At 38.3% G+C, this 15,233-nt stretch overlaps 1 protein-coding gene across 1 annotated transcript in view; it reads right to left on the minus strand.

Annotated features, from left to right (window-relative positions):
• Positions 1 to 15,233, minus strand: part of ATP8A2 (ATPase phospholipid transporting 8A2) — a 277,870-nt gene that overhangs the window by 241,363 nt on the left and 21,274 nt on the right. Inside the window, exons 7-15 of the mRNA XM_058824803.1 lie at positions 13,321 to 13,390; positions 11,829 to 11,956; positions 10,702 to 10,813; positions 9,996 to 10,161; positions 7,577 to 7,704; positions 6,319 to 6,396; positions 3,920 to 4,008; positions 3,170 to 3,214; positions 1,832 to 1,907 (exon numbers count right to left, since the gene is read on the minus strand). Of these exons, the coding sequence (XP_058680786.1) occupies positions 1,832 to 1,907; positions 3,170 to 3,214; positions 3,920 to 4,008; positions 6,319 to 6,396; positions 7,577 to 7,704; positions 9,996 to 10,161; positions 10,702 to 10,813; positions 11,829 to 11,956; positions 13,321 to 13,390 (892 nt within the window). The remainder of the gene's footprint in view (positions 1 to 1,831; positions 1,908 to 3,169; positions 3,215 to 3,919; positions 4,009 to 6,318; positions 6,397 to 7,576; positions 7,705 to 9,995; positions 10,162 to 10,701; positions 10,814 to 11,828; positions 11,957 to 13,320; positions 13,391 to 15,233) is intronic.

Genomic DNA, 15,233 nt, shown 5'->3' on the forward strand with positions numbered 1-15,233 from the left:
ATGAAGATTATACAGATTTTCAGATAGAAAGAAGCAGTTTATGCACCTCAGTAGCTGACCTAATGCAAAAAAAGCCAGAAATACCCTTCTCTCTACCACTATCCTGGAATTCAGCCCCTCCTCTCACCCACAGCCTGAAAAATACACCCAAACATGCTCAGCAAACTGTCATAAGTAGTCCTTGCATTCTCATGTCTTATGCTAAACCACCACTTGCCAGAGGGTGGCACCCATTCCTCCAGTACAGTCAAGCTCTGAAAAGTATCTTTGGCCAGTAATTTCCCCACTCATTGTCTGAGGGCTGAGTTCACACAATGTGCTCAGTCCAACAGCCAGCTGCACAATGACATCAATATTTGCCTTTTTAAGTAACCAGCAAAAAGGAAACTGGAAAAGGGTTCAGCATAGAAGATGGCTGAGCTGTCTAGACTAAATGACACTTAGGGAATCTACCAAAATCCCTTATTTGCCTGCTACAACAGTGTATATTTGTTTTATCGCCCAAAGAAGAAACCACCCAGAGAAGACCAAATAATTAGGTAGCCCTAAAATAAGAGGCCATCTCAAGGCTAGGTAAGAAGTTCCATCTCGCAGCTCATTTGAGATACATCTCTTCTGCTGAGTCTATTGAAATACACCAAAGCATTTTTCTCTAGGCATACCTAAAGCAACAGCAGCCAGAAAGAGCTCAAAGACATTTTACCTGCAGTCTACACCTAAACTAGAATGAATACCTGGAGTCAGCAAGTGCATAAGCCGTAACTGTAGCCATAAACAAACAGGACACAAAGGAACAGGACATGCACAAATCTTGGCTGCAAGTCATGTCCAGTGGGAAATCTTTCCAGAGTACATGAGTACAAAAACCACATAGAAAACCAGGGCACTGTCGTGAGTGGGTCACCTTGCTGGAGGTTAGAGCACAGGAGCCACCTTTAGGCTCCATCACCTTGCAGAATACATAGTGCCACACCAAGTAATTACTCCCTTATAGCACTCATACCATGCTGCAGTTCTTAAGTACTGCACAGCAGAACAGAAAGCAAAGCCTTCCTGCACACAAACTGTATATTGCAAGTACATTTTAGATGCTCATACTAAACTAAACCAGTTGCATAAGTTACACTAAGGAAAGCAATCAGCTGACTGAGTTTGTGCTTGCCAATGCTCAGACCCCATACTGTGAGACAGCCTGCAGAGAAGAAGGGTCATGCTTTTTGGCAGGTGAATTAATTGTCTGGTGTCCAGTGAGACACTTCATACCCACATGACTTCCAAATAAACAATGAACTGACACTGTAAAGAATAGGTCCCTTTAGGATTCAACAGCTAGGCTAAGACTACCACTCATTAGTGCTCATGCCAAACTTGAATTTGCAATTAACTCCCATCTCTTACATCCTTTACACAACTAGAATTCCAAACCCTTGCAATACTTAAGGCTCACTCCAGAACCACCTTGAAATGCTACAGATTACAGTTAAAAATGGTATAAATATTTCAACACCCCAAGTAGTTTCTTTTAAAGAACTTAAATTTCTATCATAACTTGTTACAAAGCATTACCTTCCATATACAACAGAATATACAAAGCTGCCTTGGAGGTAGCTAGAATCTGCATCAATGCCATTGCTTCTTTAATTCAATTGTAAGACAAGTGGGCAGAAAGGCGTTGGAGGGAGCTATTTTGATTCCAATTTACCCCCTCTGTGCTTGCATGACACGCTCACAGAGCAGACTTAATCACACAAATAGATTTGTTCAGCATTCAATTCCAGACAAGCCCAGAATAGGGCATTTGAGAGGCGTGATATTCAAAGAGCAGACTTACATGATGATTTTCAATGTTTTGCAGCAGTCTTGGGTCATCAAATTCACACGATTCACTGGTGGAAGGAGGTAGCTGGCTGCAGAGCAAAACAAGCATATTCAAACAAGTGGCAACATTGCCAATCTTAGTGCTTCATCTAGTTTCTTGGGAAACAAATTTAAAAAGCAAAGTAAGACTCCAGTGTCCTTGAAAGCATTGTGAAAAGATCATATGAGTAATGCAGCAAGTGCTGAAAATTAACACCAGCAAAAAACCCAAAATGGTTACGGCTGACAGCGTATTTCAGAAGATTCAAGTGTCAATGCAGTTCCTGGGACAGATGTAGCAACAGCAGTTTTTAAGCATATTTAAGATAAATGGATTTCAGGGCGGCTTGCTCATAAAATAGATCGACGTTCAATATCCCTAAGTTCCCTGCCTAGTCAGAGCATTCTGCTTCAAGCTGACTCCTGGAGGATTTTAAGTCTCCAAGTAACTACCTAGGAAAAACTTGAACAGAACTGAATAGAAAAGAAAGGTACAAAGAAAGAAAAGACAGCAATGAAGAAAATAGCAATATATTGGAAGAAAAGAGGGATCCATAGAAATTGCCTCTTAGCAGAAGAAACATCATTTTATCACCTTCCTAAAACATGATCATAGAAATGAGCTGGACCAGTGGAGAAGCCAAGCTTAGCTCATCACCCAGTACTTTTCTAACAGCATTCAGTGATGGCTTGTTTCTTGGGTGGAAATTCACTTCTTCCCTGTATTTGCCATTCAAATCCATGTCAGTTCTCCCTGGCTCTTCCCTTCCTTCCCAATAATCAAAATGTGTTTCACTGATACCATGTAACACCTCTGGGTCTTCACTAGTTTCTGTGGAATGCGACAGACCCATCACCTCTATTCCTTAATGTTCCCAATAAAAACAAGAAGCATTCTCTGGACATGATCAATTATTAAAACACAGCATTTTAATAAAGAAGTCCCTTTTCTCATTCTCTTCAGGCCTGAACTCAGTGATGATAAAGAGCAACATTCAGTCGCAAGCTAGGGGTAAGGTTCCTGCAAAGTAGGTTAATTTTAGCTTTTAACTTGACTGTCTGCAATTATAAATAAGCACTGCATTAGCATCCCAGCCACTGCCTATTCCTAACCCCCCTCACATATGAAATCTCTATGCAGAAGAGTAGATCCATCACCACCCACCAGCTCTGCATCTCTCCCACTGGAAGACCATTTTACTCAAATGCATTCCTCCCTTGGGCTTCTTCCAGTCCCAAATTGGAAAGCTGTCTTTATATAGATTGTACCCACTCTGCTATACAGAACATAAACATCTTGGAATGTATTTACCTGAAGTCTTCTGATGAACGTTCTCTTTCCAACTCAGGAAAGTGACTGAGGAGTAGAAAAAGGAAAAAAGAACATTTATTCCACTTTAGTAACAAAAAAAAATAGGTAGAAGGCGAAGATCAATGAGTCATCCCACAAAAACATATGCTGGAACCATGGGTTCAGCTGCTCATACATTTGAATCAAATTTTCTGCCTTTGAGATATCTAATTTAGCTAACATGAAATTCAAAGGTTAACTTGAGATCTTAAGACTACCCATTTAACATGAAGCAAATACAAAGATGTAGATGACTCAAAGGGATCCTTTTGACAGAACAGAATAAAACCAGTAAGCAGGTATCCATCCCTCTTGTTCAAGGAATATTAAGCTCTATAACTACAACTACACTGCTCTAACAAAATTCTGGTTCTTCTCAAGTCACAGAAATATGACTGATAATTGCTACCCTTGGACTGCAACTTCTTCCCTCTTGAAAGGCCAGAGCTTATTTAGCACTTCTGGTTTTGTTTAAATCATGATCAGGTAAGTTAGGAAGCAAGTTTCTTTCCTTCATGTGAAGTACTCCCCAGGTTTGACTTTCATAATTTGTGCTGCAGGACAGGAAAATGAAAACCACTAATTAAGACAACAAAATATGCTAGAATAAAAACTGAAGAACAGAATGTTCTAATCCTTTTTCAATATAAAATTTTGTACCAGTAATATGCACACATTAAGCTACAGAGTTTTTTTAAAAGTCATACCTACCCATATGTCACTCCAGCAATACTGCATTTCTTAAAGTTCATGATATTGCATGTTAGAGTACCTGTTTTATCAGAAAACAGGTATTTAACCTGGAAGGGAAAAAACAAGTCTGATTTTCAACTTGCATAGTAATAAAACTCAAAGCAGAAAACAGGAAGATACTCAGAGTCATATTGCTCAAAGGTCACAATATTGGCCAACGCAGGCTTATTACAGCTTGATTTGTCTACCAGATCTACAGAACAAAAATCAGGCAAATTATTTAATTGCATTAATTCTTTATGTCTAAACGTGGAAAGGCTCAAATAGTAAGTATCAACTACCAAGGCTCTAGTGTGATCACTACAGATGTACTTGGTTGCACTACTTGGACATTCACCAAATCTTTCAACTGTACTAATCTCAAAGAGTGATTAGAAATGAAAACAAAGACTCCTGGGATTGTTGAAGGCTCACTAGAATTTTACACACTGAAGGCAGTCTGTGTTTCAAAGATCACCAGGAATGTTTGGGGATTTTTTTTCCCCTACCTTTAAGCACAGAATATGCTAGAGTAAGTCCAACTGGTACTATGCAGGGAAACAAAAAATGTTTTATTTCATGTCCACTCATGAGCAGTCCTGAAGTACACAAAATACAGCGACAGTTAGCACTGCCTAAAGTAATAATCCCTTAACAGAAACAGTGATTTTAAGGTAAAACTTGGAGGCAACCCCATCAAAGTAACTTCTTGGAGCATTAGCAGATTCAAAATTCCCACCTTCAAAGGGCCATAACAGACCAAAACTAATTGCAAGTTAATGATACCACAGTTGTACCTCTGCAACAGGTAAGACTTTCAACCAGGAAGGGATGATGATACATGAACGAGTTAGACAACTCAAAGACAAAAATAATTTGACTATAGTTAGAAGAAGCTGTTCCTCAACAATTGCCATTCAGCTTAAGACACTGCACTACACTACTTGTAATGTGATCCTTTAGTTGTGCACTGTACTGCTACTGAATACAGCATCGGAAATGGAGCCTTTGCAAGTCAGAAGTCAAAGTGGGTACCTACACTTCTGAGGAATTTTAAGTCATTAATAATTTCACCATAAAACAAAAATATCAAGGGGATCTGTGAACATGTAATTCAATTAAAGAATCAAAAAATTCAATCTAGTAACACAGAATCACTAATAAGCCATTCCTGAAAATAACATGCGGGCCACCAACATATATTATGCCACACATCCTTTACTTCAGGCAAAAATAATACCGTAATTTGGAAGTTGATAACTTCACATCAAAGTGATTTAAACAGAAATCAAATTTCAGCATTCATAAGAAAAATTATCAGATTAAGCAGGAACAATATTGACTACCCCCCTACTGAGCAGGATATTATTATCCTTCAATAAAATATGCATGTTTAAATACATAACGTTACCTCCAATACTAAATTCATGCCTATTATGAAGTTCACGTAGTTCAGTTACAAACCTATTGCCATCTTATTGTGAAGCTCCCATACCTTCTCAGTGATTTCTCATGGGTAGCTCCTCACAGCACTGACTCCTCCTTCCTCACAGCACAGCCAACAAACTCCAGCTCTCTCCTCGCCCAGCTAACCCACTCTTTTGTAGCACTCGTCTCCTTATTGGACACAGCTGTGGCCTATTAAGGGCAGGCCTGCTCTTAATCTTTGGTGATTAGAACAGCTGCAACTCCTCAGGTGTGAGACTACCTTCTGCACTGTCTGTATTTTCTTACATTCTGTCCCTCCACACAGACATATAACCTTGGTGGTCAAGGAAAAAGCTACCATTTCTCAAGTGTATTACAAAATTCCAACAGCAGAGTTATATTATCCAGTAAGCTTGTTCTGGGAAGCCTTTCTGGTTTGAAGAAATGTTATTTCCAGAATAAACAAAGCTGCTACAACAACTAGAAGTTAATATGCACCTATCCTTATCTGAAGGAAAATAGAAATGCTTGAAGGATCACAATATCTAAATTAGGAATACAACTGCATTTTTTTTACTTGCATCTCCAGTCAGAAACATCAAAAACTAGTAAGTCTAGCCCTGTATGTTCTGTTCTGGTATAGACAGCCAAAATCACAGAGCATCTCTCCAAGACCTTTGAGAATAAAGTTTAGAGTGCACATAAGAAATAGTTTCAATTCCCAAAAATAAAACTGCCTATATGACATTACATTTAATCCTGTGATATCTCATTATTTCACTTTTAAGACTCAGACTAGAGAAAATAAAAATGTCCCATTAACTCGAGCCACAGAGCAAGAAAATAAAGCTGATTTGTACATCTTGTACAGTCTTGTACATGTTGCTCTTATGCCTTTGCTCTTGAGAGAGTATATCACAATCATGACACTTCAGAAAATGTTATCTTACCTGCCCAAGTTCCTCATTAAGGTTTGAGGTTCTGGCCATTGCAGGTGTATCTGTTTCAGGGTAATACATATCTATGTCCTGAAATGAGAGCAAAATTAGACTTATGTTATGCAAATTAAACACTAAAGTCTCTGTTCTTCTTTTAGTCAGCTCCAACTTGGCTTGTCTTAATGCCATGAGCAGGCATTCTGAATGCTTGAGACAAACATCATCCCAGGATGAATATAGTGCCTCCTTTCCAAAGTATACCTCCATCCTACAAGGACATGAGAAAAGACAGATTCAACTATAGGTAGCTAATAAACTAAAGGTGCAACAGAAAAAAACAAACTCAGTACAGTAGAAAGAAGTTCATGCATTAGCCATGCTCATCATAAAGTAGTCAGTAACAACAATCAGTTGCTCTAGTCACATCTATGAGACAATTTTAGTGGATCCATGAAATAAACTTCTTTTACTACAAAGAAACAGCTGTTACACAAACCTAAGAACTTCTCAGATATGCATATCTACTACATTACAAGCAGCTCAATGAACAGACATATTAAACTTTGCTTACACATGTTTTACAGTAACCTACTACATTACTCAAAGTCCAAGGATTAATGCATACCAACAAAAGGAATCTCTCTTGGTTTTGTCCAGCTTAAGAGCCACCACTAGAGTATTTCTAGCCCACAACTTGAGAAAGACATTTTTGAAGTCAAAGCTTCCCTGAACAGAGGGATCACTGTTTGGTTGTGAGGCAACATCAACTTATCTCCTTACGAAAACGTTATGGTCCATTCCAGAGGTGACCTTAAGGCCAGCCTCAAGATGTAAAAACAAAACAGAAAAAAACCAACAAGCAACCCCCCCAAAACAAACAACAAAAAAACCCCCCACGCCTACAACCAAGTCTAGTCTTGCCCTCTGCTGTGTCTCAGAGAAGCTATAAGATACCGAAGAGTTTTCAAAAGATAATTGCTGAACGTGAGTCAGCTGAGAGAGAGACCTCCTTCAACCAAGAGCTGAGACTGCCTTCTCATCCTAAAAGCCTAAAATACAAGTCATGATTTGCACAGAGCACCTTCCTGTAACTAGATCTTTTAATTTCCTGTGAAACACAGAACTGATATAGAATAAAACCTGAGTTTCCCCCTGCCTTTCCCAGAAGTTGCATCAGAAAGTAATTAGAAAATCTCACTAAGATGTTAAGTGGGTTTTTATTTTAAATGTCAACATCCAGAACTGAGATACATTCACTCTTGCTACTTACCCAATTTATAAAAAGAGCCTGAGTAAACTTGACAACTTCCAATGTCACCAGAAGGCTGATTGGAATAAGGTTGTTGTACAAGATTATAAACGTCAGCAGATTGTATCCAAAGTTGACAGACAGCATTTCTGTGGATCAAAAGACACAGGACATTAGCAGACAAGTCTGAGTGGTATAGGGGCTATCATCTTTATGCAGTTCACCTAATCAGATTTAACAAAGCCAAAATAATAAGCTTTTATATTTAAATAATAAATACTGTGTTGATGTCTAGTGTAAGGGCCATTTTAATATTGATTTCAACAGAAGACAGATAAAACACCCACACCATACCAGGTGAAGAAGGACAAGGTTAGTGAGGCTATATGTAAAAGAACAGAACACTTTCTGAACAATTTTTGCTGGACAGATGGTGAAAAGTACAATATTCCCCACTATAACCAAAATTAGACATTTATCTAGTGTGTCAACTGCCCAATTAAGAGCCCCCAATGTCACTAGTAATATAAGCACCTTTCAGAGAGTGCCTACTTGCTTCAGTGGAGTAGGAAACAAAAAATAAACACTGAAATTAGTTCTAAAATCTGACATAATGGTCAGAATTGAGAATTTACCCTTACAAAAGAAATCAACAAGAACAAGTTGACTGTTAAACACTTGTCTAGTATATGAACTAAGGCACCCTGCTTAATCAAAGAAGCTGTTACTAATGGTGACAACACTGGGCAACTTGCCCAAATAAGTCTACCACCACAACTGGTCCTAAAGGGAAGGGGAAACATTTATAGACAGCCAGCAGGAAGGTACAAGTCTCAGCAGAGACACGGGAGGAAGGCTCCTGGTCACAGTGCTGCCCACAGCCTCTTTTTACAATCAGTGTCTCCACATTTGTATGCTCTCCACTTCCCTAGGAACTTAGAGAGGCACTTCAGTCAGCACACAGAACATCCAGCACAACAGGGTCAGAGTCCACAACTAAGGGTTTTCAGCATCATAAGTTAATTAGAAGTCAGGGGAGCAAACTAGGAGGAGACAGAATCCAGAGAAAATCACTGAAGCCTAATAAAGATCAGAGTTTGGACAAAGGCACCTCAAAGTCTAAGTACACACTAATTCCATAACTTTGATAAGTTTACAGAAAACAGAAGCATGCTTGGTATTGGAACATTTTCCAATACAATTTTTACAGAGATGAGACATTTAACCAAAATTTAGCATCTACCTGCCAAACCTGAAAAAGTGTCTTTTCTGTGTGTGGCAGTTACAGAAGGCATAGAAATTGTGCATTCAAATTACAAAAAGGCATCTACACAGACTATCATGTCATCTTAGTCTACTGCAAGTAGAACCTGTTTTGTACTGCAAGTTCAAGACTTCATTCCATTCATCTTTTCCAGTACTACTTCTGTCATTAGAAGGCACAAATTTAAACTTACTCATTAAAAAACAAGGGGAGAGCAGGCAAGAAGTTCTGAAAAGTGCTGACACTGCTACAAGAAGACATTACTACTAACAAAACCCAGAGTCAAATATGGGGCATTTCCATGCTATTCCTATGGGGTTTTTTTCATTACTACCATAACTACAATTCTTAAACTGCAGAAGATACACTTGCCATCTGTTTTGCATCATCAACAGACAAGGCATTTGCAGTTTCTGATAACTGCTTTAAGATCTGCATCTCAAAATGCTTTTAACATCACATTTTACAGCTAATGTAACCTCATTAAAAGTCTGCTGGGGAGTACTTCATTGCTCATGTCCATCTTTGATAATGAGCTAATAAATTTGAGGACTAAGAAAAAATCAAATAAAACCCTTCATATAATGATGCTAAAAGATCAGTTTTCTCACAACAAGTTAACAGAAGGTAAAGACAGAAACTTTACCCAATAAATAAGAATTTGTGACATCCACCATTTCAATTTTCTCTAAAAGAGCAGATCAGCATTTCTAACTCAAAGAAGTACAGTTGCATCTGTATATAAGCATAAAGCTGAAGTAGGCATCAGACTGATATTCCCCATCCTGTAGTCAAATACTGTCAGACACACACAAGGCTGCAGTATATGAGAAAAAATACGTGTATGGTATCTCTACAGAGATGATAGAAGGGAACACCAGATATCCAAGAGTAACTCTTGCCCCTCTTGTTTCTACCCCTGCTCCCTGCTAGCCCAGTGCTAGCCCAGTGATATTTACCTAACCTTTAGAAGCCTCACTGGGAAGCTCACTTATGTCAGCCTATTCTCAAAAACAATATATTAGGTCATGAAAAAACTAGCAAGATACAGGGGGTTTGGGGCTTTTTTTGTGGTTTTTAAATTTATTTCTTATTTTATGCATTAATTCAGTGAAGGTAAGAGCCTGGCTGTCCCTGCAGTCTGATACATCACTGGCCCAGTGCCTGCATACTCACTGTTGGAGCCAAGGTACCAGACAACTTCGCCGTGTGTTCTGTTCCATAATAAGGCACCTACAGAACTCACAAGGGCCATTACCAGGAGAATACAGAACAAAACCAGGATCTGCATGTTGGTCACTTTCTCCACATTTGATCTCTTCAGAGGTGCTTTGGTTGAATTCTAAACAGCGGCAGGGGAAAAAAAAAAAAAAAAAAAAAAAAAGAGAAAGAACCTGGCAATGGCTTTTACAAGAGAAAAACCCAGAAGCAAACCCAGTCTTTACTTTCAGAGTCCTTTAGAGCACCTGCTGTCCATCCCATTGATGCTTAGCAGCAGTGATCAACATACACATGTTGCCCGTCTCACCAGGCACTCCGTGACATTAAGGAAATACAGGACTGCTGTCTTAGTAATAATCATGAAGATAATTACGTTATGTCCTCAGCTGTTAAGCCTCAGTTTTAAATGCCATCCAGCTACCAGATAAGTTAAGATGAAAGTTAGCTCTCCTAACATATTGAACTGCTTTCACTTCATTGTGTATTCGCACATGTGCACATGCAAATTGGAGCACAATGGACCCTTCTATTCCTCGAGACCTCCAAGCCTTAACTATAATGAGTCAAACTATTTCATCAAATCAAGTCAATGACAATGAAAATACAGGAAATAAGACCAACTTCTATCAAAACATACCCTTAATCCCCTTAAAACCTTTACCTGCATGAGTTTTGTATCATGTCCTGTATACACAACAATACCCAAGACCCACTGAGTGTTTCTCAGTTGTGCACCTCTCAGCAAGATCTGGTCTGGACCAACAGGAACTGGGCTGCAAAAGAAGTAGTTCATGAATCTTCCAGTTCTTGGTAACACTTTAAAGAAGATAGCTCTACTCCTAGCCTTGCTCCCCAGTTAATAATACAAACAACCCCAAACAACAACAGGACAAGAAGGTAATAGCAATATAATGAGCTTAGATTGTTCACACAACTTAGAAAGCACTGAAACCTCTGTAAGTCTAATTCCTGCTAAAGCACAGTAGGGCAGAGCTGCTCCAGTTATCCAGAACTTGAGAAATTATGTGGCAGGCATAAATAAGCTTATTCTGCACTTGACCTTGGCTAGTACATTCTCTCTCATATCAAGGGCAGAGAAGCATTGAACTTGCAAAGAGACCATCCATTTCAAGCACACTATATCAAATACACAATTAAACAAGCATTTGAGAAAGCCTGTATCAACCATGTGACTTCCAAGTGGGATGCAAGTGATCATCTGCTATTCTTGGACTGAGCTGCCCAAGGAATATACATTTGGTAAAGGAAAACAGGTACAGCCAAATATAACATGTATGTTCCTACCAACCTGTCACAATCTGTGAATTTGAGTACTAAAATGACATACTTTTCTTTTAAGAGTTCTAGAAATCAAAGTCACACTGCCAAAGCCTCCAGGTTCTGGGATCACTTTTCTCTACAAACTTGACCTTGGTGCAGCCTTTGGCTCCTGTTGAAAGGGAAAGGTCTCTATTTCTTCTGTGTATCTTGTGTAATAAGAAGGCCCTAAAAACCCCAACCATCTCCTTGAATCCTTCTCTTTAGATGTACCTCTTAATAAAATATCACCATTAATTACAAAGAAATCAATACTCCCATAACGAGCAGAAGTACCTATGCAAAGACAGAACTGTGTTATCTTATACTGGCAGATGCTCTGATTAATAAATATTAATTATTACCCTCCTCTTCTCCAGCAAAAACATGCATGTGCTCAGAGTGCCAGACTAAAAGAACAGAGGAAACATTTTTCCTAACCAAATGAATTCATGGCTTTGTTGTCAATACCTTTGACCATCTAAGCGCAAGTTTCCAGTGAAGTCATAGAGATGGCGGTTGGGTCCTTCACATTCTATCCTCCCAGACACTTTCATCAATTCTTCCCTGGACTGGAGACTAGCAGTTTGAGACAAACCCTGCACAGAACAATTTAAAGGAGATTTTTGACAAAAACTGCTATTAGAAGGCAATCTACGGAAATGGTGCTTCCTTTTAACATCTATGAACCAAAATACAATTAAATCTGTGGAGGTTTGTTACTCAGGATCCTGTTTTGCTTTGGTGGGGTTTTTTTTTGAAGGCTGGTTTTCATTATGTTTTGGGGTTTTATTTTTTTGTTTGATATTCAATACCTATTTCCTGCAAGGAAAACTCATTATGGACACACAGAAAACTACTACCAAGACTGAAACTCTCTACACACATCTTCACATTACCTACATGGCTCCTCTTTAACCAAGAGGAAAGTAATATCCACAAAACACAAAGTTTGATACGTGCAGGAGGAAGTAGGAGAAAAGCAGCATAAGTAGACTTGGCTTTTTGCTCAAAGTATAGCTGCCCTGATGTGTTATGGCTGCTAAATATGGTTGTTCTTAAGTGTAGTCTCTCTTGGGCTACTGCAGCCAATATGCTCTGATCCTCCTCAAGGTCAATGATCAGCCCGTCACACAACTGCAAAAAATATTGGTACTCTACATCTGAGCACATGCACAGAATCCCACTGCCTTTCTATTAAAAGAGGAATCCATGTCGTGTTTCTTTTGGCAGAATTTGACTGCAGCACTGCAAGATGGAGCAAGGCCATATTTTTGTATTTGAAGCATGTCCTGAAGCAAATAAAATCCTACCAGAGCTCAAGACCAGACTTAGTAGCCTGATCTGGAACATTAAGTCACATTTCTACAAATGTAGCAAAGAAGCAGCAAGTGTAGTTTTTAAAAACAAATTATCTGTGTTTCAAAATCCTAATCTAAGTACTTTTTTTAATCAAAGAAGCCAAAGATTCTTAACTATTTCTAAACACTATAAGCAACACTACTTCTGTAACAAAACTAGAAAGATCCAAATAAATTCTTCTGCTTATCACAAAGATATCAATTTATAAAGATCCTTTTCAGCTTCTGCCTCTGCATAATGCTCATAAAATAGTATTTGTGACGAGACACTGCAACTCTCATCACAAGCATAGCTGATTTTTTTATGTACAGCACTTAAATTCCACCAACTAGACCTTCAGCAAAACACATCCAAGGTCTGTTTGATTTGTCTCTCTGGGCTTAAAATACTTGCTCCAGGTTAGTTCCTTACACTTCCACATGATGCATTACTGCTTGGGTTTGTATCTGTTGAAAAGGCAAATTACAGCCACTTGAAGGAACATGCTTTTTAAAAAAACAACAACAAAAAAGCACTTGTATTGTTGTCATGTAAGCTAGACGCTGGTTCATAACTAATATTAAATAGCTCAAAGAAAAAATAAAAATTTGGTTTGTTTTACCTGTCGTATTTTAAGATTCGTCTCCCCATCGAGATTAGCTGTTTCAATATAGCACATGGCTTGTGGTTCACTGTAAGGAGTGTAAGATTTTCAATATTAAAACTCAGTACTTTTTTGTACACCACTTTTGCACTAATGCAGTCCACCATAGACTTCTTCAATGCACTGCAGAAGACAGAAAACTATACTGGCCGTGTACACCACGAAAGTTGAAGGTACATATTTAACAGACATGTCTTTGGATATGGTCATACAACAAACTACAGAGAAAGACAAGTCTAAATCAAAAATCAGTAAGAATTGAACAAGTCATTATAAACTTAGATGCTTAAAGTGGATTACTCTGAATTGCAATCCATTAAATTGCTTCCAATTTTAAGAGCTACAGATGAAAGAGCAAGTATTGAACAGTATAAAAAGGGGATATGTTTGGATGAAGACAGCAATGCTCTCTGCTATTGAATTCTGTCTGTGAACTGAACACACAAAATCACTTTTGCAAGGTCGCCTTAATAAGGGAAGTACACCCAAAGTCACTGCTAAACACCTTTTTCAAGCATGAGAAAAAGGTTTGTCAGGATTGAAGGCTGTAACCTGCATCTTCCAGATGTGTTTCTGCCCTTACCAATAGGGACAAAAATCTTCCTCCTAGAACTGAACTTCTTATTAGTCAAGCTCTCACCTGTATGTAACAGAGGAGCTCAGCATAGGTGTGACAAGGAAAAGTACTTTTACTAGATCTTTTCCTGACAGGCCACTCAAGATTCAAAACCTCTGTATAGCATCACCAAAACGATTTTTCTGCCCACTGTCTTCTCAGGCTGCTAAGGAATATCAGTTTCCCACCTGGACTCAAGCAAGCGCTTCTTCAGCATATCACTTCTCATACTCTTGATAAATGACTATTTTTTTCCAAAGTAACAAACTGTTCTAACAGCAAATGTACTCAATCAACAGAACAGTCAGGAACAAGGGCTCCTTAGGAAAACAATAATTAAGAAATGGACAGGTACATTTATAACACAGTAAGAAGCCAGATTATTCTCTCCAATAATTTTGCTTTGAAAAGAAAAAACGGTTGAGTCTATTCTTTGTCCCCTCCTACACAGTAAATTTGAATATGAACTCAAGAAAGACACTGATGAGAGTCCAGATTGATTGCAATTTTACCTCTGTCATACACCTTACCTACTATAACTGAAGTGGTTAGCTCAGGAAGGAGACCTTTTGCAATACAATTCCTCTAATTTCCACAGAAATAGCATGAACTGTGGAAATGAGAAATGTGGACGTGTTTCCATGCAAAGTTGTGTTTGAATTAAAATATTTTTCCTTCATGTTAATTCATTTTTTATGTAAAATTTGATGTCACCTTTTTGCTGAACAGGAAAAGAGAGCCAAGATAAAAACAACTGTCAATTTACCTCTGACAATCACCTCAGACACAGAAAAATCAACATATACAAGCAAAAGAATCCACCCCCTTCAGAACATGCAGAGCTTTCTGGTGAACTGAGGACACTTAGTATTGGCATTTAAAGGAATCATGGGAATAATACCAATTATAAAGCAGAACTGCCATAGAAATTGCTATTTATTTCAAGCAAAGTTTCTCCCAAATCAACATGCTTTGGGTTAAATTTTCTATTTATTATGTGGTTATCAAAGACAGCAGGTTAGTAGAATAATATAGAACAAAAAGCTGGCTCACACAGTTAAGAAATAAGTCAGAAGGGGTTTTTAGTATAATACATTAGAGAAGTTCTTAAGTAAAAAATTCTTCAATGCTGAAACAAAATTATTGATGTCCAAATTCAGCCTAACTGCATATTAAGTTGACAACTACTTATTTAAGGTTTGAGGCTTGTTTTGAAAAATACAATACTGTATACCATGGAATGGAGGTACCTCTA

This window comes from Ammospiza caudacuta, chromosome 2 (assembly GCF_027887145.1).
Source record: "Ammospiza caudacuta isolate bAmmCau1 chromosome 2, bAmmCau1.pri, whole genome shotgun sequence".
In the NCBI taxonomy this organism is placed as follows: domain Eukaryota; kingdom Metazoa; phylum Chordata; class Aves; order Passeriformes; family Passerellidae; genus Ammospiza; species Ammospiza caudacuta.